The sequence below is a fragment of the Etheostoma cragini genome, chromosome 1 (genome assembly GCF_013103735.1).
Source record: "Etheostoma cragini isolate CJK2018 chromosome 1, CSU_Ecrag_1.0, whole genome shotgun sequence".
Classification (NCBI taxonomy): domain Eukaryota; kingdom Metazoa; phylum Chordata; class Actinopteri; order Perciformes; family Percidae; genus Etheostoma; species Etheostoma cragini.
This window is the reverse complement of record NC_048407.1, coordinates 18,745,103-18,767,806: the sequence shown is the minus strand read 5'-3', so window position 1 is coordinate 18,767,806 and position 22,704 is coordinate 18,745,103. Positions and strand designations below refer to the sequence as shown.

Below are 22,704 nucleotides of genomic sequence, written 5' to 3'. Positions count from 1 at the left end.
AGCAGATAACTTTCCAGCTAGGTGATAAAGCGTTTGTATATCTTGTCTGCATTTGAAACCCTAATTCTTACATCTGCATGCATTTGATGTAGTGCAAACAGTATCCGGTAGAGAAGATATCCACTATATGATGACAATGTGTAACTAAACTACTGAGCTCTGTTCATTTTATTACTGAGATGACTAACAGGTGAGATAACTGATAGGTTACTTGAGTCGGCATGTGAGGCACAAGCAATAGACTTAAAGTAGCTTGTGAAAAGTGGACATGGTAATTTGTGTAACAGTGTTAGAGTTAACTACATTACAAAGGAAGAAAGCAGGCTATAAAAAGGTAATGATACTGTGCCAAGGTCATTTATGGGCAATACACTTTTAAATGGACTGTACTGCTGGAAACAAGGACAGCTGTTAAGGGCAATCAACATAGGAAACACTGGCATTGGGAAGAATTTGTTTACCAAAGTCAATAATGCAAAACATGTAGCATGGCCTTAACTGAAGCCTAATGGAACACAATATAGATTGTGACTCTCCCCCCTGGTTATTTTTGACCAAAAAGTTGACGGTATCCAAAGTTATCTGAAAAAATTTAAAGCTGAAAACCCAAAAGTTTGCTCCTCCTGACACTTTATTGAATTGTCACATCAGACCCCATAAACATTCATATTTCATCACGTAAATGAGAGCTAGGGAGCCGTTGCCTTTAGCTCCTTCGGGGACCCAAGTCACGCATTGACATTTCGCTGATGGCATTTTACCCTGTTTGCCTGAGCAGTCTGTCACACTGTCTGATAGGCCCGGTGTTATCATTATCACCATGGCTGTGAATGTTATCTGTGTTAAATGTCATTAGTCTGTTGACCCATGATTCCGCTAAGATTGTTGAAGGGGTCATCTTCCACAGATCACCTCCTAGGCATCCAAGCTTTACATTTGTCATCTGCCACTGTCACAGCTCACCTCCGAGACACATTAGAATGCAGGAGGGTGTGTTGCCCTCAAGGGAGAGAAGGGCAAATTGACCTAGCTGATTCCTCCTTAATTGGATAATGTCCCAAGCTGTGGCCCGAGAAAGGCTTGTCTTGAGTGGGGTTTTGTGGAGGGCTCAGTTATTAGAGAAGCTGTCAGAAGACTTAGGATTCCATACTTTAACTTAAATCATAATACCAAGGAGTCTTGTATATATGTGAGGGTGAAGGATTGAACCCAAGATTGGATAAAAGACTGGTGAAAACTTGAAGAAAGAGTGAGTATTAGTTGGATATTTCTAACAGAGATTTTAACAACCACAGAGTTGTGTAGTGAGAAATTGCCAAGTGGTGTAATGCAAACTACACAGCTACTGTGAGTCCTCTATCCATGCCAATTTGCCATCTGCTGTGCAAGCAATAACACATGTGTAATAAATGGTGTTTAGTTTGAACATGCATGAAGAGAACGTACAGTATTCAGTAACAGATAAATACATTATGTATATATGTGTGTGTATATATGTATATATAGTATATGTTTAAATTAATTGAAAGTGATATAAATTAGCCCCACCTTTACCAGATGCAGTAATATTATACACCTTATTCTGAAGCTCATCTTCAGCTTTGCTTTGTATCTTTTGAGAAAAACCTTTGAACATTTTTAATATGTTACTGGATTTGCTGGCTGACTGCACAGTGATGTTAGAAACCTGTTTGCTTGTTTTTCCAGTCCAAGTCCATCCCAAAGCCAATTGCTTTCCAGCAGAGTTTTAGTATCCTGAAAGATTGATGACTGTTGGCCATCAATCATCAGTTGATTTCTGTTGGCAAGGGGGCGAGGCCTTGTGTAGCACACTTAACACAGCCCAAACGATTCTGGTCTGCTGATTGCGATGAACCAGGAAAAAAACAGACAACCCCCACAGGCTCTGCTGAATAGGTTATTATCATACTTCAAATGTACTACATAATTTCATGTTACATGTGGTGTGTGTATAGTGTGAGTAATATTTGGCTCCTGGTAAGAAATATCAGCATCTCTCTAAGTTAAATGGACCAGCTGCATCCACTATCAGGATGAGTGAAACACTGAGACCCTGATTTATTTTTTATAAATGTCTGCATTAATTTCCCCAGCTGACTCATGAGGTCAATTCTTGCCTGAGGAACAGTTTAAACAAATTGAGGTAATTGAACAAATTCTAAACTTTTGGTATCTGTGGTGCTTTGGACAAAGTAAGACTTTGCTATAATTTAAAGGTAACGTGTGGAATGTTTGACCATTAAAGAGCCTACACATGATCCACTGTAAAACTTCTGTTTTCCTATGGGAAGAGCGGTGAAGACAACGCGGAGGAAGCGCTAACCTTGGCGTGGCACATTGCTCAAAACTGTCGCTCAGCACTGCACTAATAGTTAAAATTATTTCAGCTTTGTCCAAATTGCTGCTGACCTTTCACGGCGCAACCAAAGCCAGACGCAATGATGACGTGTACCTGCTCTGCACTTTGCCTCTGTGCCTGCTATGTGCTTTGCACCCTAGCTCGGGTGTTTACTTCTGATCGTGTGTAGGCAGCTGTAGTAGCTCTGTGGAGCAATGCTTTTATAAGCGGGTCTTCATTTTGCCTGTATTGTTGCAAGTAGATGCATTCAAAACATTTGAGGGATACACACCATTAAATCGTTTATTATAGTCATTGACATACAAAATCTAAATGGTGTTCATTCAATAATGTATTTACACATGACTCATTCATAGTGGGCCGTACTATTTAGATTTTTAATCAATAAAGTTGCTTTGTGTTTTTGTTTTTTTCATATTCCAGAAAAAAAACATAACTTTTCAAACTTTTTTTTGAATCAAGTTACCATAGGCAGTTCATCAATATTTACAGTACATGCTTTTATATGGGAATGTGACATAAAGTACAGTCTGGCAATGCTGTTGCATACCTGTACATTAATAATAACAATAATACATTTTATTTTTAGACACCTTTGAAAGCACTAAAGGTCATCTTACAAGAAAAGTACTAATTTAGAACAATGTAATAATCGTTCGCAAAAGCTACAGGGCATATTAACAAAGCAAAGAATCTGACCAGATATTGACGTGAACATATATACAGTGATCAAAGAGAATAAGCCAGTTTAAAAAGGTGTGATTTTAGTCAACGTTGTGGATATTAGAAGAAAAGATTATAAACAAAACATTAGCAAGGGCTGTGGACTAACCTGACATTCTACATAAGGGTGAAAATAATTACTACTTTCCTAACCTCTTAGAGGATTGCTGAAATGAGGGTGAAATAATTCCTATTATAAATTTTAGAATTTTATACTGATATTCACTGTAGTGGAGGCACCAATTAATAGGTGCTGTGAGGCTTATTTACAGCAAATAGGTGTCAGGTGTTTGCAAAGAAGGAGAAAATAAAGCTGCCAAAAACTATTTAAAAAACTTCAGATAACAAATAAATTAGTGCTCAAGCAGGATGTTCCTGTGCCAAGTTTGTGATGGGACTGTACAGAAGGTGTTCTTGTTTGTCAAAAAAGTGCTGTATAGTTGAGAGATACAGATATATACCCAAAAAAATAGCGCCAATGGCTTTTGAAAACTAAATGATCAGATAAACTGCTTCAACAGAAGTTCTTTTTTAAAGTTTTGTTGGTTTGAAAAATCAAAGTGATTTTCAACTTTTAAATATTGACTCATCCTGCTAGAAAGAAGCCAGACACAGCATGACTTCACGGCAGCCCCTTTCTGTCTGCTTGCAGCTGCTCCCCATTCCCTTCAAACTCAGAAGTTACCGGCAGTTAGAAGTGAAAGCTTAGCTTGGCTTGGTTTCTTAACGCAGAACCAAGCAAAGGTGGCATAATGTCGCCCCGTGTGTGATCTCACATAGCATGCCGGCATTCCAAGAGCAAAAGAGGTTTAAGCCGTTTCACTAATCAACCACACAAACCCAACTCGACCCACAAAAAGCCAACTTTATGCACGATTGTCAAGAGAAAAGCACCTGTATGTGTATGTGTATGTGTGCGCAGCTGCTATGTTACATCTCCGGTCTCTCTTTCTTCATCTGTTTTTGAATGAACTTTAGCAAGTGACAGAGAGCAAGCTGTACCCAGCATGCCATTTGGCGATGTAACCGTTAATAGGGGTCCCTTCTCAATACACTACAGTACACATACCCACTTCCCACTATAAAACCCACCTCTAATAAATGTGACCCATAGATCTCAAGAGCTGGCACTCAACACTGCACTTCCTTGGGTCCTCATCAATACACCTTTCAAGTGTGAAGTCAATCAGATGGTTGTCGAGAAAACTAGAGGACAGACATACATTCATGCATACATACTGTACATACAGACAGACAGAGACTCCTTCCATGTTAATTCAGTTCATGCTACCCCTCATAACTTGTCGGGAGAACTATGATTATTTTCATACAGTAGCACTGACTCTTTCATCCAGCAGGGCATGACTCATTATAAAATATATACCTCAGGTAATAACGGTGGTAAATTGCAATATCTCGTTATGACTGGTAAGCCCCATGGAGTTCTGCAGTACTGGCTCAAGCTGCTGCCTCTTTGGTCCAGTGATCAAAGCAGTGAAGCACAGAGTACTTTTGGCCTCCTACCAATGAAATACTGCACACTGGGGGAGGACATGACGACATCTTGTCGGTGGAAGTTTGCTCACCTGTCTCACACGGGATCTTAAAAAACTCTTACTGATTTTGTGTGTGTGTGTGTGTGTGTGTGTGTGTGTGTGTGTGTGTCTGTGTGTGTGTGTGTGTGTGTGTGTGTGTGTGTGTGTGTGTGTGTGTGGCAGATGAGCTAAAGGAGAAGCTGCAGAATTTTGTGTCTGAGACTAACAGCCAGCATCCAGGATTCATCAAGATGGTGCGTCATGCTAAGCAGGAGGGTCTGATCCGGTCCAGAGTGAGTGGGTGGAGGGTTGCCACTGCCCCAGTTGTTGCCTTGTTTGATGCCCACGTGGAGTTCAACGTTGGCTGGTGAGTCACTCGCAACAAGTGCGGCATGACGATGGCACAGCTCAACGTTCGCAATTGAGTCATTCACTGTGTGGGTATCAAAAAAGTACTCATTTAAAAAGAAGAAGAAGACTGTAGCCTGGCTACACTAGTACAACTTTTACTATATTGGGCCAGGTTTAATTCCTCATTTTACAAATGTCTAAATTTAAATGTGTAAAATACTGTTGTCTGCTTTCTTGTTCCAGATATCAACTTATTCAAGCAAAAGTTTAATATTTTGGGAATGTGCTTATTCACTAAAACTAGAAATTAGATGGGAAATAGTGGTTTGGCAGACTAGTAAATTGGATGGAATTAATAATAAAAGTTTTTCTTTGTTTTGTTTTTTTAAGTGCCTTTACATGACAGCCATGATCACAAAGGGAATGGAAAAATCCTGTTGAAAAAAATACTCTGTAAAACGACTTTTTCTTTCATATTTAAAGGGCTGAACCCATTCTGCAGCGAATTAAAGAAGACAGAACCCGCATAATCTCCCCATCGTTTGATAACATCAAGTACGACACGTTTGAGATTGAAGAGTATCCGCTGTCTGCCCAGGGCTTTGACTGGGAGCTGTGGTGCCGCTACCTCAACCCACCAAGGTCCTGGTGGCACAAGGGCAACAAGAGTGCACCGATCCAGTAAGTGAACACAACATGTCTTGATAGCCTAAATCAAATAATATGATTATATGATATTTTTATCTGGAATTAAATTACAAATGTCAACTCTGCTAAAAGGGTAATTAATACAGAATTCATGAACAAATTATAGGCTATGTTTTGCAAGGTCAAATTTCTCTTCTTTTCCCTGCTGTTGCTATAGCAACTGTGCCAAGCCAACTTAACCTACAAAAGACAAACAAAACTGCTGTTCATCATCTTTCATCCCTCCAGGAGCCCGGCCCTTATTGGCTGCTTCGTGGTGGATAGGCTGTACTTTGAGGAGATCGGTTTGCTGGATGAGGGGATGGAGGTGTACGGGGGAGAAAATGTGGAGCTGGGCATTAGGGTAAGTAATACACTCACCCCCTGAGGCCATGGGCTGTTGTTCACCCAGGTAATGTGTGGGAAATTAACTATGATAATGACACTTGACGGCTGTTAGCAAGGAGCAAGGTCACTGAGAGCCTCATTAGCCACATACTTTTTATGTAAAATATTGAGAAAGTGTCATTTAGCTGCAAGCAATGAGTTCTGTGCATTTAAAAATGGTGTACAGGTGGAGTGACATATACTCTATGTATTCTTCATTGTTGACTTAAATTTGTCAATTTATAATACACTGAGTCCTGAGATTGAGAGAGACTTGAATAAGCCTATGAAATACCTATTATGTGTACTTTAATGTATATTTAATCGTAGTGTAACGTAAGTGTAAGCTCAATCTAAAGTCATTTTTGTATTTGAACTCTGAACTATGTCTGAGGAATAAGGTCCCAACATAGTCCGGAGAACAGGAGATCTCATCAGATGCATTTTCACTTACTGGAATTACTGTTGTTTAGACGAGGGGTAGCACTGAGCAGAGTGTGCAACAGACAGGAGATGATGATGGATTACGCTGCTTCACAGAGCCATAATTTGGTTGTAAAACAACCAAGTCTCTTGCCATAGCTTGAATTTGTCTGACAATTCAGATGTCGGCCCTTACCAGCAGAAGTTTCCGAATCTTGTCGTCTATCCAGTTAGAAATTTTGGTTGCCGTCTTCATGTAAATCACCCTTTGTTTGTTTCTTTCTGGTTTTTCATGAGCGGCATGAAATGTCATCAACACCCTTATGCTTGCTGTAAACACTTACGGCTCAATTAGAGATTACACAGATTTTGTACTAGGGAGCTGGTAGGGTAGATGTCTGATCCAACTGATTCGGACATTTACTTTCTCACATACTGTACGCCTCCGCCGGGGAAAGACTCGATTTCATGAGGTTTTCATTGCTGAAAGGGACAAGGGTTACTTAAACCCTAAATAGTCATCTTCAAAAACAAACATTTTTTTATTTTATTTTTTTACAAGAATTGAGGTCACAATGGCACAGAGGCTTTGGGTACACCAACAATATGTGTTACTAGAATCGTTTTGGTCTCTTAATGAGATTTGTTGACAATTAGAAAAATATAGAATATTACCAGAAGGGTAACTTATGTAATGCCATACTTACTGTACATGGTTTGACGGGAACACAGTGGAGGAAATGATCCTTACGCAAATGTATCCAGAACACACTGTGTCATGAACTCTCTTGTGTAGTGTCGGCTAGAATAAATAATCACTACTAATTAATTCTGGAGTCTGAATGATCACCTTCCTCCCCCTGTGATTCCACTGATGCACATGTGAGAGTTGTCGGACTTAAATTCATTGTTACTGTTAGCAGTGATGTGTGAAGAGAATAACAACATTGTTCAGAGCAGATAGATGTATTGTGTCAGTACTTATGTAGCATTCATCTCACAGTGCTGTACTTAATTTGGACACCATCACCAGCTCTGACTTGGACGAAAATCATTTGTTGTTGTGTTCAGTCCAGCAGTACCACAAGCAGATGGGCCAGCAAAAAAGCAGGATACCTAATAATAGCACACATTTACTGTACAAAGATCATTAATGCAGCTATCAACCTGTAACAATAACAGCAAGAAGCAAGAGACAACTCCTCCTCAGCTCCACTCTCACTAGATTGCACTGTGAGAAGGAAATGGAGATAAGCTTATGACAGTGTGCCCAATGTGGAAATATCCATCATCGCTAATGACAGAGATGTAATCCTCAATAAAGAAGGGAGATTAGCCCCATAAGTCATTTTCCTCCAGAAATTACATGCTTTTAGAAATCCTCGGCCTGATAATAGCCCTACTGATTGCTTTATAGCTGGACACATTAATGATTGTATCACATATATAATAAACCAGGGTCCTAGCCTAATGATTTTTGCTTTTGCTCCCTTATTTTGTATTTTAGTTTTGTGTTCAGTGTTACACTCATGTTGTTTACTTGCTGGGTGTTGACTGAAGGAACTCGCCTTTGCCTGGAGGTTAATGTAGTTTAGAGGTTAGTAATGCTTTTGAAACAGAGGGTGACACAATGAGCTTAGAGCTACAAGACTGGAGGACCCTGGCTTGGCCCCAGATTAGCAGTCCCATAGAGCCCCTGCAGGGTCTGTCTGTCTGTCTGTCTGCAGCGTATTGGTCATGCCTCCAGACCACCTGCCAGCACACAGACTGGCTGCTGACGGATCCTCAGAGACACACTCAGACCAGGCCAACAGCTACAGGCTTTGGCTGAGTCTTGAAAGTGATGTCCTGGGTAGTGTCAGGGTGAAATGAACCGCTGCTCTCTGCTCACATTTGGAAAGTGGAAGATGAATATTTCTACCACGATGTACAAAAATTATCATTCAAATTAGTCGTAATGTCACACGTTGTATTCATTTATTGTATGTGTCTGTGTCCTTGCGTCCTTTGCATCCTTTTATGCAACTGTAGTGGTGTATGTGTTGTTGCACTAAATTATTAACAGGGCATTAGAAAATCCTGTAAAACAATATGTGAATTAAGCAGAGACCTTTATTTTCAAGGCTACACATCAACACAGGTTCCAGTGTTATTTTTCCTATACGTGATGTCACTGTATTTTATGGGTATAAAGTAAATGTGTATGAATGTAGAATATGTACACTTTCATAGAAGAATCTGGGGGAAGGTCTGCAGTCTGTGGAGGTCGGACAAAAGCTGTCATAACCAATTGATTTGATACTTGAAAAGCTTCACATTAACATCTGTCAGAAAGGAAGCAGTTGTAAATTGATAAACTCAAACATGTAAGGTTTCACTGACAGTGAATGCCTTTGTTTGATTCTACCACAGCAGTAATAGAGGCATCGTGAGGGAGCACAACACATGAATCAGCTGGCGGATTTGTCATCAAAAGAGAATTTGCACTTCCACTAGCCTTACTTCATGTTTTAATCCTGAGAATCTATCCAACCTTGTGAATATAGGGAGTTTATGATGATGCCATCTGTGCCATCACTAAATTGCTGGAAGATTATCCTGGGAAGCGTGATCCTTGTCCACTGTAAAACCCACCACAGTTAAAGTACCAGCTGTCTGTTTTGAGCTTCAAGTCGCAAGTTGTGATGATTTGTGTGTGATGATGATGGACGTGCGGCAAACCTGAGGTACAGTTTTTGTGAAGTGATCATTCAAGTCAGACTGTACGGTGGGAGTGACAGCAAATTGGACAGGACCCTGAAACAGAATTATAATACAAATGATTTCCCGAAACACCTGTGAATATTGGGTGATGTGCCAGGGAAGCCGGCGTGGAACAATGCATCACAAAAACACCAAAACAGACATCATCATCATCAACCAGTGCCAAGACGGTTGTGTTGAGAAATGTGGATCATTTAGTGCTATAAAAAACAATTATGAGATGGGCATTGTTCACAAAATTTGTGGCGATAAAACACCATTACCGTCAAAGTAATGATTTACACCTCAGATTTGACCTAAATATTTAGCATGCAATTTTTGCAAACGTGTATTATTGTCTGTATATTAAAAGGCCATGTGAAAATCACAGATAGCACAGAAAAATAAAAGACCTCACATTGACCCATTTTCATTCATCCGACTTTGCTAAATTGTGCAACTTGATCAACAAACAATTAAAAACAATTCATCCGTACATTAAAAGTTGATGATCTGTTGCTCTGAACAAATCAATTATGTTTTTTGCATCTTTCAAATTTGATAGAAAGTGTTTTAAAGAATATGCTGCTTTACCGACCTTTAAAAAATGAAGGCAACTTTTTGTATCAGATTATTATGTAGACCAAGCAAGGTAGTATTTGCAATGATTTTAAGCTGTATTCTGAAAGTGTAGTTACTTGAGAAGATAATTGTTTCAAACCTTACACCGTTGATTGAATAATTTATTGCTCCTCTAGTTTCTATTACGACCTTTTAGACATGTGGGACCAGTGTTCTATTGTTTATGGAGGGGGATAAGAGATCTTTCTCTACCCCAACCCTGATTTTGGTTTTAGCCGCCTAACACCATTGAAACTTCCAGCTGCCTAAAGGTTTGGTAGGCTCTAAAGGGTCTAGGGTTGATGTTGTCCAGCAGGACACACAGCAAGTTTCAAATTCAAGTTTCAAGTATAATTTTTCACATGTAGGTCAGGACAAGGTCACAAAGAAATTGTGTGTATAAACGGGTAAGCTCAGCAATAAAAACCTCCAGTCTCTGTTATTAGAGCACTAGTCATATAAAAGGTAAGCTGAGATAAAATGACAATAATTTGTAAGATAAGATGGGAAGACATAAAAATGAGGATTGTGTGTGAAAGTATATGTTTAGTTTATTTGTTTCACAGAACATAAAAACAAATTACATTGAAAAAACACAAAAATACATGTGCGAGTGTGGTAGAAATCTGTAAAAAACACAACCATGGTACATACACTAATGTAGACATATAAAAATAAAAAAATACATTTAACGTGTCAGTCTGCAAAATGTTCATAAAAGTGTAATAAAAATAAATACATGTAAATAATTGCCATGTTTACAGTAAAAACAACAGTTTTCTTAGTTATCTTTTTTTTCCAAAATCACATACATGGCAAGTTTGCACAAATGTTATGAGAAAAATTTTTAGGATTTGGGATCTGAGAGAATGGAGTGAAATAGAAAAATGCAAATATAGCGCAATGTAGAAACATGAGAAAGAGGATTGTTCCCGATCCTTGTTTTTGGGGGTGGAGATTTGTTGATTTCCTTCGTTTGTGTTCTGGAACCAGCAGCTTCTCCCACTTCGGAATTTTATTAGAACAGAGTAAATAAAACAAGATCATTGTTTGTTGTGTGGGTGTACCTAAGAAGATTGGCTAGGATCACGCAAATTCATTATACAGGACAAAGGTTTTTCCATACTGACTCTGAGTCTCTAATTGTAGATGAGAACTGATTGAGTTTCAGGACTCGTGTGCTGCTGAAAATCTATAGAACCCTGCTGCATAATTTCAGACCAACAGGACAATCAATGAGAAAGTCTTTCGTCCAACAGAGGTAATGTGAATGGGAATGTAGCCAAATAAGAAACACCACAACTTTGTTCAATATAAAATCAGCATAGATAAATAGAATGACTACATTTAACTGTGCTGATTTTGAACCATTCCTGATCCTGAAAATAACAATGGTTTACAGTAACCAGAATTATGCTTGTAATACGACAATGTTTGCTCTAATTTCCTGAATAGAATCAATATTGTATTGAGAGTCCTAATAACAGTACACGGCTATGAGCGTCCAGACTTCTAACAAACACCAGTCCACAAACTTGACTCTAATGAGCTTTATTACTCTGGCTCATTTTGGCTTAGTTTTAGAAGTGATTGTTTTAATTTCCTACCAGGCTTTAGATGCAGAGCTCCAGAGTACATTGTTGAACTTATAACTTCACTTTTAAACCATACTACCCTTGATTTGACCAAATTATGTTTTTACCTTTCCTTGTTTGTTCTGAGTCACACCACATTATTAGAGTTTAGCACATGTAACTAAACAAAAGGGACTAAAATATGGGTATAATGGTTTATTTTAACATTATAATTCCCCAGTACTGTATTATATTTGACCATACCATCAGATTTTCTTTGGCTTTTTTAACTCAATTTAAAACCAGGCAAAATTACACCGTATAGTCATAGAACACTTTTATTGAAAAGATGGAGCTGATTTTGAGAGCTCAGCTGTTTCTAAATGGCCTGGGGAAATAATTTCACCATTGTGGAGAAACGTTAAGACTGGCTAGAGAAACCGAGGAAAGGAAGAGTAAAGAAGGATTATGGTTTCCTTTACGGTCTTACTGCCGTGGGCAGGAAGGGTGTCAAATTGTAGGACTAGATGCGGCTGAACACAGTGTGGTCGCAGCAGAGTTTTTCAAGACACCTTGTGGATAGGAGGTTCAGTTGCACAGAGTGAATACTAAAGCTCAAACATGGATCAGATTTGACAGATTTGGTAGATGGCAAAGCAGCTGGATCAGGTTTTGGGAACAGTATGGGTTTGTTGCAACATTAACCCTGTTAATATTTTGTTTTCACATTTCTTCCTGAGCTTTTTGTCAAATATCTCTAAATTCATATTTATCATTGCGTTAAATCTGTTGGCAATACGTGCCTTGGCAGTTGCAATTGGTTGCAACCGGCGGGATTTCCCTAGTACAGATGTGTGAGTGATACTTTTTAATTAAATTACATAAAAAGGTGTTGCTTCTGAAGATAGACTCAGAAATAAATAACACACTCTTCTCTGGAGTTTTAGGACTAGATTTAGAATATTGGATATTTATATAAAATATCCAATCTTGAACTTTACATCACAGATACTGTATTGTTTTTTTAATACATATAGTTTTAAAAGTGTAATTATATCAATCATACAGTAGCTTGTAAAACTATGGTTATTCTAAGGGCTAAAGCTTTTTAATTATACGATGCAAAAATAAGAATAAGACAACAAGAACAAGGCTAGTTAGGCTAATATAACAGTCCCTGGATAATTAGACAACACAAACAGCCAATCAAGAAACGCATATGCATCTCTACCCTTCTAGAAAACTCCATGTTTTTAGTTCGATGTGATGCGATGGTAAGTGGTACATTAATAATTCAAGGCTACAACTCTTCACATGACTGTCTGCATGGATTACTGCAGCTCTCTCCTACAAATTACATTTATATGCATTTATTCTTCATTAGTGATTTATGTTCAAGGGCAACATTCAGAGCCAAGAGAGGGTCAGCAAAAATAAAAAGGCTGTTGTATAGGCATGGCATGTACTTTTTAATTTCAATGTAACAAAAAGGCTTTACAGTGCAGTTACCAAATTACAAAAAAAATATATCTTCTTCTCACTTCTCAATGTAACAAGCCATGTTTATAGTTTTGCTTTGATTGGTCTGTCTCTAACACTTCTGCCTCAACCCACATACAATAGAGATGAATGAAATTTGTGTTCAATGCTCCCAGCATGATTATCTACACTAAATTGTAGGGCTTGACTGATTTTCAAGCTATTTTCTTTTGAACTAAAGTGGTGTACAAAAGGATTGAGTTTTCTAAATAGGTATAGGGCAGCAACTTATGATTATTTTCATTATCCATTAATCTGATATCTGCTAACAATTTACTTTTTTTTTAATTAACAGATTACTCGTTTGGTCTATGAAAAAAAGTAAAAAAAGCTTTTTACAAGATGCCAAAGCCCAAAGTCTCTTCAATTTGTTTTTGTTTTGTCCAACAAACCCTTTAATCCCCAACCTATTAAGTTTACAATCATGAAAGACAAAGTAAAGCATCAAATTGTAAAATTTCTCTGTTAGTTCAAACATGAGACTGATATGTAAAATTAGCAGCATGGGAAATAACTCAGATCAATATTTGATCGTGGATGTTGTCAAGTTAAAAAACAAATCCCTCATACTAGAAAGACTTCAATTGTTTAACTCTGTACCATCCTGACTGTGTTTCCAGAGACTGAAGGACAGTGGTGAAGATGTACGGTGTCTTCCTTCCTCTACAAGTTGATTTAGGATTGTCTGTAAATGAGTCAGCATTTTTGTGGAGAGGATGGAAAGGTACTCCTCCTTTTCAGACAGCAGACAGAGCGAGTTGATACACATACAATGGAAACTCCATGCCAATTGTCTGCCCTGCTTCAACTCTTAGCTCTAGGTAGCAAAAACGGAAGCTTAGCTTTACCTTAAAAGTAAGTCTGTGCTTTAATGTGAGGGGTTTTATCATCGCAAAATACTGAGAAATGTGAAATGAAGGCATTGGGAAATATTAGGGTGTTTTTTTAATAAAGTCACTTAGGGCGTCTTGTGGACAGGAGAGGTGGTGCAGGGAGATGAAAGAAGTAACCTTCAGATACACAGACAGGTATGAATGGAAAACAGAAATTTCCAAAAGCTGCATAAATCAAAGGAATATACAGTATGTTGCAAAGATTCCGCTCATCCTGTCAGGTTTCTTTTTCTGTTGCATTTCTTTTCAAGTTTGACAATTATCATCAACTAGGTGTGGCATGGGATGCTTGTGACATAATTGCTACACATGTTTCATACTTCAGTACCAAAGGAGGTGTTATTCATAGATGCATCAACTTTTTAGACTCCAGTTTTGTAGCCGTTTTTTATTAGATTTTTTGTATTTAATCTCTACTTTTTTATCACTTCACATCTGAGAAAAAACATCAAAAATACAACTCACAAACACACAGCCATGAAACAGAGCTGGCTGAAAATCGGCCGGGCCGAACAACTCCCCTTAGCTGTGATATAAAAACAACATACCATAGGCTGTTGGGAATGATTGCTTAATTACCTTATCCCAAAGATACTGACCTGGTTTTAGATGTAGTGACTGAGCAGACTATTAAAAAACTGAACCCTTTTTGTCCTTTTCCTTATGGTATCATGCTAAAAATCATGAAAAAGATCCTGTGCTTCTATTATATCGTTGCATCTAGTTGCATTCAAATGTCGGTCAGCTTTTATAAAGGGGCACAGTCTTTATCATGAAAATGCACGCTACCTCATCATATCCCTACCTCCAGCATGCAGTGAATCATGGCATGACTGATGCATAACTCTCTCCAGATATCAGTCCGCCCAGCTTGAAACGAGACCCTATCATCTTTTTTGAATCCTCTGGTGCGTCAAGTTCACAAGCCTGATTAAGACGCAGCATCCCATAGCACTCTATCAGAGAAAGGCTGGAAAATAATGTACACTGTACTCTTACTGTTCATTGTAAATAGGGACTGTAAAAGAGACTGTAACATACTTTTTTGAGGAATGCATTTTTGAGAGTAGCACTTACAGCTTGATAATGAGTTAATGAGAAAATATCATATACAGAGGGAATCACTGTAACTTGATAACATTAGGGTTTAACATCTGTAAAATGGTAACGATGGGCAACAAAATCCCATGGTTAAAATGGGGTAACGAATGAATAATGTGGTAATGAGGGGGTAACAAATTGATTCCACCCACCTTAGTTACTGTTGAATTTGACATTCTTGCGAACAGCATTATGCAGTTTAAAATGATAAAAGTGGCAGATTTACCACTCAATATTTATGTTTTTTAACTGTTTTTTTAACTAGCAGATTTTATCAGCTTAAGCCAGCTTGTATTTTTCAACCAACTCATTTAAAAAAAAAAAAAAAAAATTTAAAACAGCCAGGATGTTATATACTGGCATCATTTTTATAGTAGCCTTATTTCTCTAACTTTTTGTCCCAAGGCCCAATAATGTTTGGCCATCGTCCTCTGGGAGCCACTAACGTAATTTTGTGGGAAAAGAAAGAAAGAGACATTTAATTAATTTGTTTACGGTTACAATAATAGCTAGCACAGAGGTTAAAGAAGCATTATAGTGGCTCAAAATTTGCCAGTATCTGCCCCCCTGGTGAGAGGGCACACATCTGGACTAATCACAGCTGGCCTGGCAACCCAAATGCACATTATATCAGATTTTAGGAGCAGAAACTTTATGTAGGGAGTCTGGGGGTTGTCCGCCAGCAAAGTTTTGAGCATAAAACACGTACTCCATTGTGGCATAAATTCAATTTATGCTGGAAATGTGTTGATGCAAAAGAAAACACAGGTGACAACTGAAAATATATTGTATATAAACAAAATTGTATGTAATGCAGTAAGGTTCTCAGGCATTCAGAAACACATTATGTACTGCTTTCAACTATGTATTCAGTCACAATTTACTCAACACACTGACTGACACAGTGGGTCAACACACATGTAGGCATAATTTAGTCTTCCTTCCTCTTTTGCATCTTTTTGTTGGGGATTTAATCTCTTTAAATGTGCATGTGGCCCTTATTCGTGTGATGATAGCCTACATGATGATTATTTTTAATTCATTTTCCTTGGATGTAACTCAAGGTTACTACTGTAGGTAGTAAAATGGTTAGCCAGGGAATTCTAATGTTTGCAACTTAAACAATCCATTTCTTACAATTTGGCTGTTGTATTGTGGATTTTGGTAAAGCAATAATATCTCTTAAAACAGACCCATGCAAACTGTTTTAACATGGAGAGAAATCCTAGCTAAATGTTTGGAATCCGTTGTAATTGATACGACTTAAAACTGCTGCTGTTCCTCGGGAAGAAGAAAAACAGAAACATGTTGCAGCCGCCTTTCAAGCCTGCAGGGGGTAGGTGCTTCACACTCTAAAGATAGAGCACAGGCAGGGAACCATACACAAACAAGGTTGCAAAAAGTTCATGAAATTATTAAAGTAGATTGTCAATCTTTTTTTTAATTATTTAATATTGCTGCACCATAAAACTGCATCAAGAATATGCATCATTTCCATTTTGTGATCTCCCATCAAAATCCACTTAATGCCACTAGATGCTCTGCTTGGTAACTGGCACCTCCATTGACAGAACAATGAATGAAGCACTTCCATTTGCATTTCATCTACATTAAAGGTATTTAGCTCTTGCTTTTATCCAAAGCAAATTATGATGAGGGCAGCAATAAAAATTAGCTTAGGCTCAGGCTAATGGTGCCCTGATAATAGATCAAAGCAAACACTGCTGTAATGTGAGACTTTTGCCTGCCAGAAAAGTTCCACAAAAGAAATTAGGAAGAACAGCTAGATCAGATTTAGACAGGATCAAATTTGCAGTAGAATGTGCCACAAAAATAAGTGTAATACAAGTGGGAGAAGGGGACGTGAGGCATTTCTTGAGGAGATGAGTTTTTAAGTTTATAAGGGAAGGGAGTGGTTGTGCTGTCCGGACTGAGATTGTTCCAGGGAGTCAGAGAGACTGAGTGGAGTATGGACCTGACTCCTAATAACACAAAAAAGTGGGGATTGGATTTTTTATACATGCAGTGTGGGTAAAGTAGGATATTGCCCCCTAAATGACATGGACAAAGTATCAGAAGTTTTGTAATCCTAATTTGCTAATATACAACTTTTTGACAGCATAGACCTGGAGCCTCTCATCCAAGATCATGCCACCAGGAGTAACGTGTGGTGTACTTTTTAGTCTTTTCACTTTGGCAGTGCACTGGAAAACAGATTGCATGAGTCATGCATGCAATTTAGATGGTGTCTTGCATGGGGAGCGCACAATTAGGAATATCCAACCGTATAAAATTGTTGTATTTTGAATAGTAAAACAATAGATATATAACAATGGAATAACAATACAGCCCTCCATAGGAATGGAGTACGTGGACTTCTTTGTTTACAGTAATGACCCATTTCTTGTGATTAATTGAGAAAAAGCCAGCAGGCTAGTGCTCAGTGGGCCACCACGCAGGCGAAAAAATTGATTCAAAATTTGATTCATTGTCAGAAAGTTGAAGATTGAAGAATGGAAGGACTTTTATTTTGGGGGCCGAGGTTCCATACAAGCTGTAATTAATTGTGGCTTTTAGAAAGTGATTGCACAATTGTTCCAATGTTTCACTGTAGCGTTTCAGCTTGGACAAAACTTCAAAGTCATGTGTTTAGTTGGGTTTGTGGGGATAAGACTAACGGATTATTTAATTGTCAATTACTTTTTCATTTTTAGCAAGCTGGCAGCACTGCTCTATGAATAGCAGAATGGGTCCGTCCACCATTTTGGTCCAGACTTAACTGTTGAATTGATTGCCATGAAAGTAGTGGTACACACATTTATGTTTCCGTCATAATCAAATGTATTAACTTTATTGAGCTCTTAGCTTTTCATCTAGTGCCATCATTAGGTTTAAAAAATAAGATTGCCTCTCTTTTGGAGCCAGACTCATGTGGTCAAAGTCTCGAACTGCAGTTTTTTGCACTTCTGCATTGGCTTCATTTTTCAGCACCAGAGGTTGCCGCTTGCTTTTTTGCTGTAACATATATACCCATGTTAAAATTATTTTATTGATCTGCTTTTGGAAACGCACAAAAGTAAGAATATCAGTCAGTAATCTGAAGTTTGACTGGGATGCCAGGACACCACCGCAGCTGCCACAATTACCCAGTTTATCTTGAGGCACTGAATTTAACCATCACATAATGCTCTAATTAAGTATTACTTACAGAATAGCCACATTCGCTGAGATGACAAGCTCAATTATTTGTCCATCTTAAAATTGGAGAAATAAATTATACAAGATGTTCCTCATATAGCTTCACAGTCTCAGTTGTTTTATGGATTCATTTTGATCAATGACCTCCCAGTATAATCTCACTGTATAAATACTGCACATGTTCAGTCTTGTCTGGCTGCCTGTACGAACCCAACTAAACACATGACTTTGAAGATTTGATCAAGCTGAAACGCTACAGTGAAATATTTGAACAATTGTGCCATCACTTTCTAAAAGCCACAATCAATTACAGCTTGTATGGAACCTTGGCCCCCAAAATAAAAGTCCCTCCATTCTTTAATGTTCAACTTTCTGACAATGAAACAACATTGCCTGTGTGGTGGCCCACTAAGCACTACTACACAACTCCTTGAATTAAGTGTGTGTACGTGTGTAAATACATGGCGTGCTTGATCATTATGTATTCTAACCGTAAGACCTCCAATGGGGTCAAGGTTTACTGTGGCAGAATATATTGAAAAGCACTTTTTAAAGTAGACTTTTTTTACAAGACTGAAAAGGCACCTTTCTCTTGAATAACTCAGTCAGTGAAAACACACCAATAGGCCATTGCCACATCTGCTTTTAACAGCCAGTGTTAATACTAACACAGGAAGGATGTCAGCTGCACTATTTGATCCTCACATAACAGCACAGGGTGATGATTTCAACCTTCTTCACACTAAAGCGTCGGGTGTCCTGGACTAATGTTAAGCTCAAGACATATAAGTGGTTTCTGAGCATCCTCTACAAACTGAACTCCAACATCTCCTTTGGTGACTCCATACAAATGTGGGCATGTAAACTGAAGATCACGTCTTCATTTCTTCTACTGAGTCTCTAAATTGCTTTGCGATACCATTTAAATTCTTCAGATACTAATCAGCAGCATTATACGGGTTTATTCATTTCCCAATTCATTTCCTTCCAACCTTTATTAGTGTATAGTTCTCTTCAAACGTTTTCTAACTCAGACATTCACATCCTTTTTTATGTATAAATGTTAATCAAAAGATGACAACTGATATGGGCGATTAGGGCTGAATAACACTATATATGTGATACATTTCATACTTAAGTACATGTTGACTTATGTGAATTTATGGTGGTAAGTATATAAAAGGCTTGTTATGTAATTAAGTGTATGAGCAGCGATTGTCAAGATGCACAGTATGAAAAAGGCAACTTGCACTGGTTTGTTTGTTCTTTGCTGCATGAAGTGTATGCAAAGATTTGAGTTATATGAAAACATAAAACTATAACTCATACATATTTTGCTGCAAACCTACAGAAAGTGTCATTGCATGCAATAAAAATATACTAATAGTACTTCACAGAGGAGTCTTTTATTGTCACACATTGTTTCATTGCTGGATAGAGGTATCACAGTCAGGGTAAAAGTTCACAGAGATCACTGCACCAGGGAGTCGAGGCTCCCAGAGGTCTAATAATGTGAGGAGTTAGTGACACTGGCTTTTAGTCATCAAGGACTCAGGCTCCTCGTTCTAGGCACTTGGACATTAATGTTTCCCACCACGGGTACTCCCATGGCTTAAAGTCTTGAAGGATTGTTGTGTAACTTTGTTTTTTTATTTTCTTTGTATTTGTAATGTCTAAAAACCAGGTGTGGCAATGTGGCGGCAGTGTTGAGGTTCTGCCTTGTTCTCGAATCGCCCACATAGAGCGTGCTCATAAACCCTATACCGAGGATCTGACCTCTCATGTGCGGCGAAACGCCCTCAGAGTTGCAGAAGTTTGGATGGATGAGTTTAAAAGCCATGTGTACATGGCCTGGAATATCCCTATGGAGGTAAGTTAATTAAGTTATTTAGCAAATGCAAGTCCCAGATCCCATGTATTAAAGGGGACTATGCTTTTCCATATTTTCTGTATTGAGTTAGTTTTGAACACAAACAGGTGCAAATCTGATGAAATTTTCAATAACACTTAGAAACAATACCTTTTGCAGCACAGCCACTGCGCTATAGATAGTGTTTTTTTCCCATTAGGCTATTATAGGGGAAGAGTTTTCTGAGCTGTGCTCACTATTAAAGGACTTTTTTTACTGCAGTCTCTTCTGGGAGTTAGACATGTTTGAAAATGTGGGAACATACAATCTGGGTTTTAAAAAATCAGTTCATTGGATTAAAACAATCCTTTTGAAAAATAATTCGAATTTTTTGTGGACAAGTGATTGAAACCGAAAACAACCTTCCTTAATCTGTGTAACTAAAGAGAACAATATACCCATGACAAAGAAACTTTGTCATGAAGTTCTTTCACCTTCACAGTTTTAAAGACAGCTGAGGTAAAACAGTGTATGATGAACTAGTTAAACGTTGGTGCGTAACTTTATGATTTTAATGAACGTCCGGTTCAATTCTGATTTAATGTGCCATTCGCAATTTCACTGTACCGGCCGTGTGTACTTAGACTTGCATGGCTTAATCTTTGAGGCAAAGACTATACTATACTGCACATGTGTAGGTAACCAAACTAGAAAACTGAGTACATGTGTTTCTCTTGACAGAGATGGCCTCAAATCAACACCGGCTGCAACCTTCACAAAACAGATTGTTAATATTTTCAAGGAAACATTCAAAACTGTTGTGCCTCATTTTATTTACCCATAACATAATGAGCTATAATGTATTAATGCTGCAACATATTAGTGATGAAGAGGACCTTCATTACAGTTACCTATATGCAGGATTTGCTGTTGCAGCCTTTAGCATTGTAATCCAAAGGGAGCATTCATACAGAAGTCCAAGTCAGATTTGAAAAACCTATGCACAAACCAACAAACATAAATGATAGATGATAGACAGATGATACCATCATAAATATACAGCTACAACAGGCAGCTCTATTCTTCAGCCACTTACAGTAATTCAAATGTCACATGATTGGGTGTTATCAGCGGTACTCCTACTACCCTAGATGTTTAGTTGAATACGGCTGATGACACCTTCAGAAGCCTTACTGTTACTTACAAAATGGTGTGAATTAATTATGGGCCATAGAATAAATAAATACTTAATATGATTCAATAAAATGGTCTAAATGGTGACATTTAGAAAATTGATACAAAGAACGACAATAACATTTTAAAAGATGTATTAAAGAAACTCTGGATGAAGCCAAATAATTATACAGAAAGAAAAACTGAAGTGAAAAGAAAAATGAAATGTATATAATTTTATTCAATTATGTATTTTTCGGCAGAAATGCGGTCAGTTCATTCTTTTGAATCGCTTTTATTCGGCTTGAACTGATTGAACAATGAGATCTGCTTTGTTGACAACAACTTAGAAAGTACAAAATGCCTCCCCAGTTTGCAGAATCACATTAATCTAACTAACAAAACGTATATACTGCAAGCTGCCTTTTTTACGGTTGTATTTGTGATGATTTTCAATTGATCTTAACCTGGATTCAACAAATTAAAGTAAATAACCTCACTGCATTGTCTTGTGTTAAATGCAGCATCCCTCAAAGGCTAAGTCAAATGTTTGCTCACTAAAGCTTTTTTTTCCTTCTCCTGCATAATCTGTTTAAATATGTAAATCCATGTTATGAATAGATGAACATCTGCAGGCAATTCATTCAGTCAATAATGAGGCGTTTAACAGAGTCTGTACTCAAGAAGCATAAAATGTTGCCCCAGCTTTAGCCCCCTGAATTAACTACACAGCAATATAGTCATTGTTAATTTTACCTCTGAGAGTGTAAAAGTCAACACTGTACCAGTGTTCATATGAATTCCATTTGAGTTCAATTTTGGATGTTTTTGAGTAACAGAAAGCCATGTCTGCAACATCTGCAGCCACTTATGCTTTTGGGTTATTCAAGACCGGCATCAGTGACGTCACATAAGATACAGCGGGTAACATGGGGCAGTAACTACTATTATCACACTGAAAATACAGATTTTAAATTCCTACGTAAAGTATTTTGAAATTTAAACCCAGCTCTATGTCATGGCAGTGTGGGAAGTTTGTTTAGAGGAACTGGCTTCTCTCTGTGGCACCAGTGCATGGAGCTCGTTTTGTATCATCTGGCAGATCTCTGCAGACCTCCACTGCTGCCCTCCTCTGTGCACTGGCGCCATGGAGGGAAGCCAAACATTGTTCATTTAAACACTGCCCACGCAAAGATGAGGGGGGGCAAGGTGGAGGCTGGGGGTGTGGCCTTCACCAACAGGCACTTTGCTCATTTGAAAGCAATGATGTCTCTCTCTCATGGGTGGGCCAAATTCTCTGGGTGGGCAAAGCAGAGAAAGGGAAGGTAACCTTGTCCCTTGTGACCTGATAAGGGGCAAGATTCCAGATCGGCCCATCTGAGCTTTCATTTTCTCAAAGGCAAAGCAGGATACCCAAGGCTCGGTGTACACATATTGCCATTTCTAGCCACTGAGAGACCATAGGCAGGCTGGGGGAACTCATTTTAATGTTTCCAAACTTCATAAAGTGAGATTTTCATGCCATGGA

At 38.2% G+C, this 22,704-nt stretch overlaps 1 protein-coding gene across 2 annotated transcripts in view; it reads left to right on the top strand.

Annotated features, from left to right (window-relative positions):
* The window catches only part of galnt18b (UDP-N-acetyl-alpha-D-galactosamine:polypeptide N-acetylgalactosaminyltransferase 18b), a 71,544-nt gene that overhangs the window by 37,132 nt on the left and 11,708 nt on the right, over window positions 1-22,704 (top strand). For both annotated transcript variants that reach the window (XR_004656633.1, XM_034871718.1), the window contains exons 4-7: window positions 4,822-5,005; window positions 5,473-5,670; window positions 5,926-6,040; window positions 19,839-20,024. Coding sequence is in view for 1 of the 2 variants with exons in the window: in XM_034871718.1 (XP_034727609.1) it covers window positions 4,822-5,005; window positions 5,473-5,670; window positions 5,926-6,040; window positions 19,839-20,024 (683 nt within the window). In the remaining variant the exon portion in view is untranslated. The remainder of the gene's footprint in view (window positions 1-4,821; window positions 5,006-5,472; window positions 5,671-5,925; window positions 6,041-19,838; window positions 20,025-22,704) is intronic.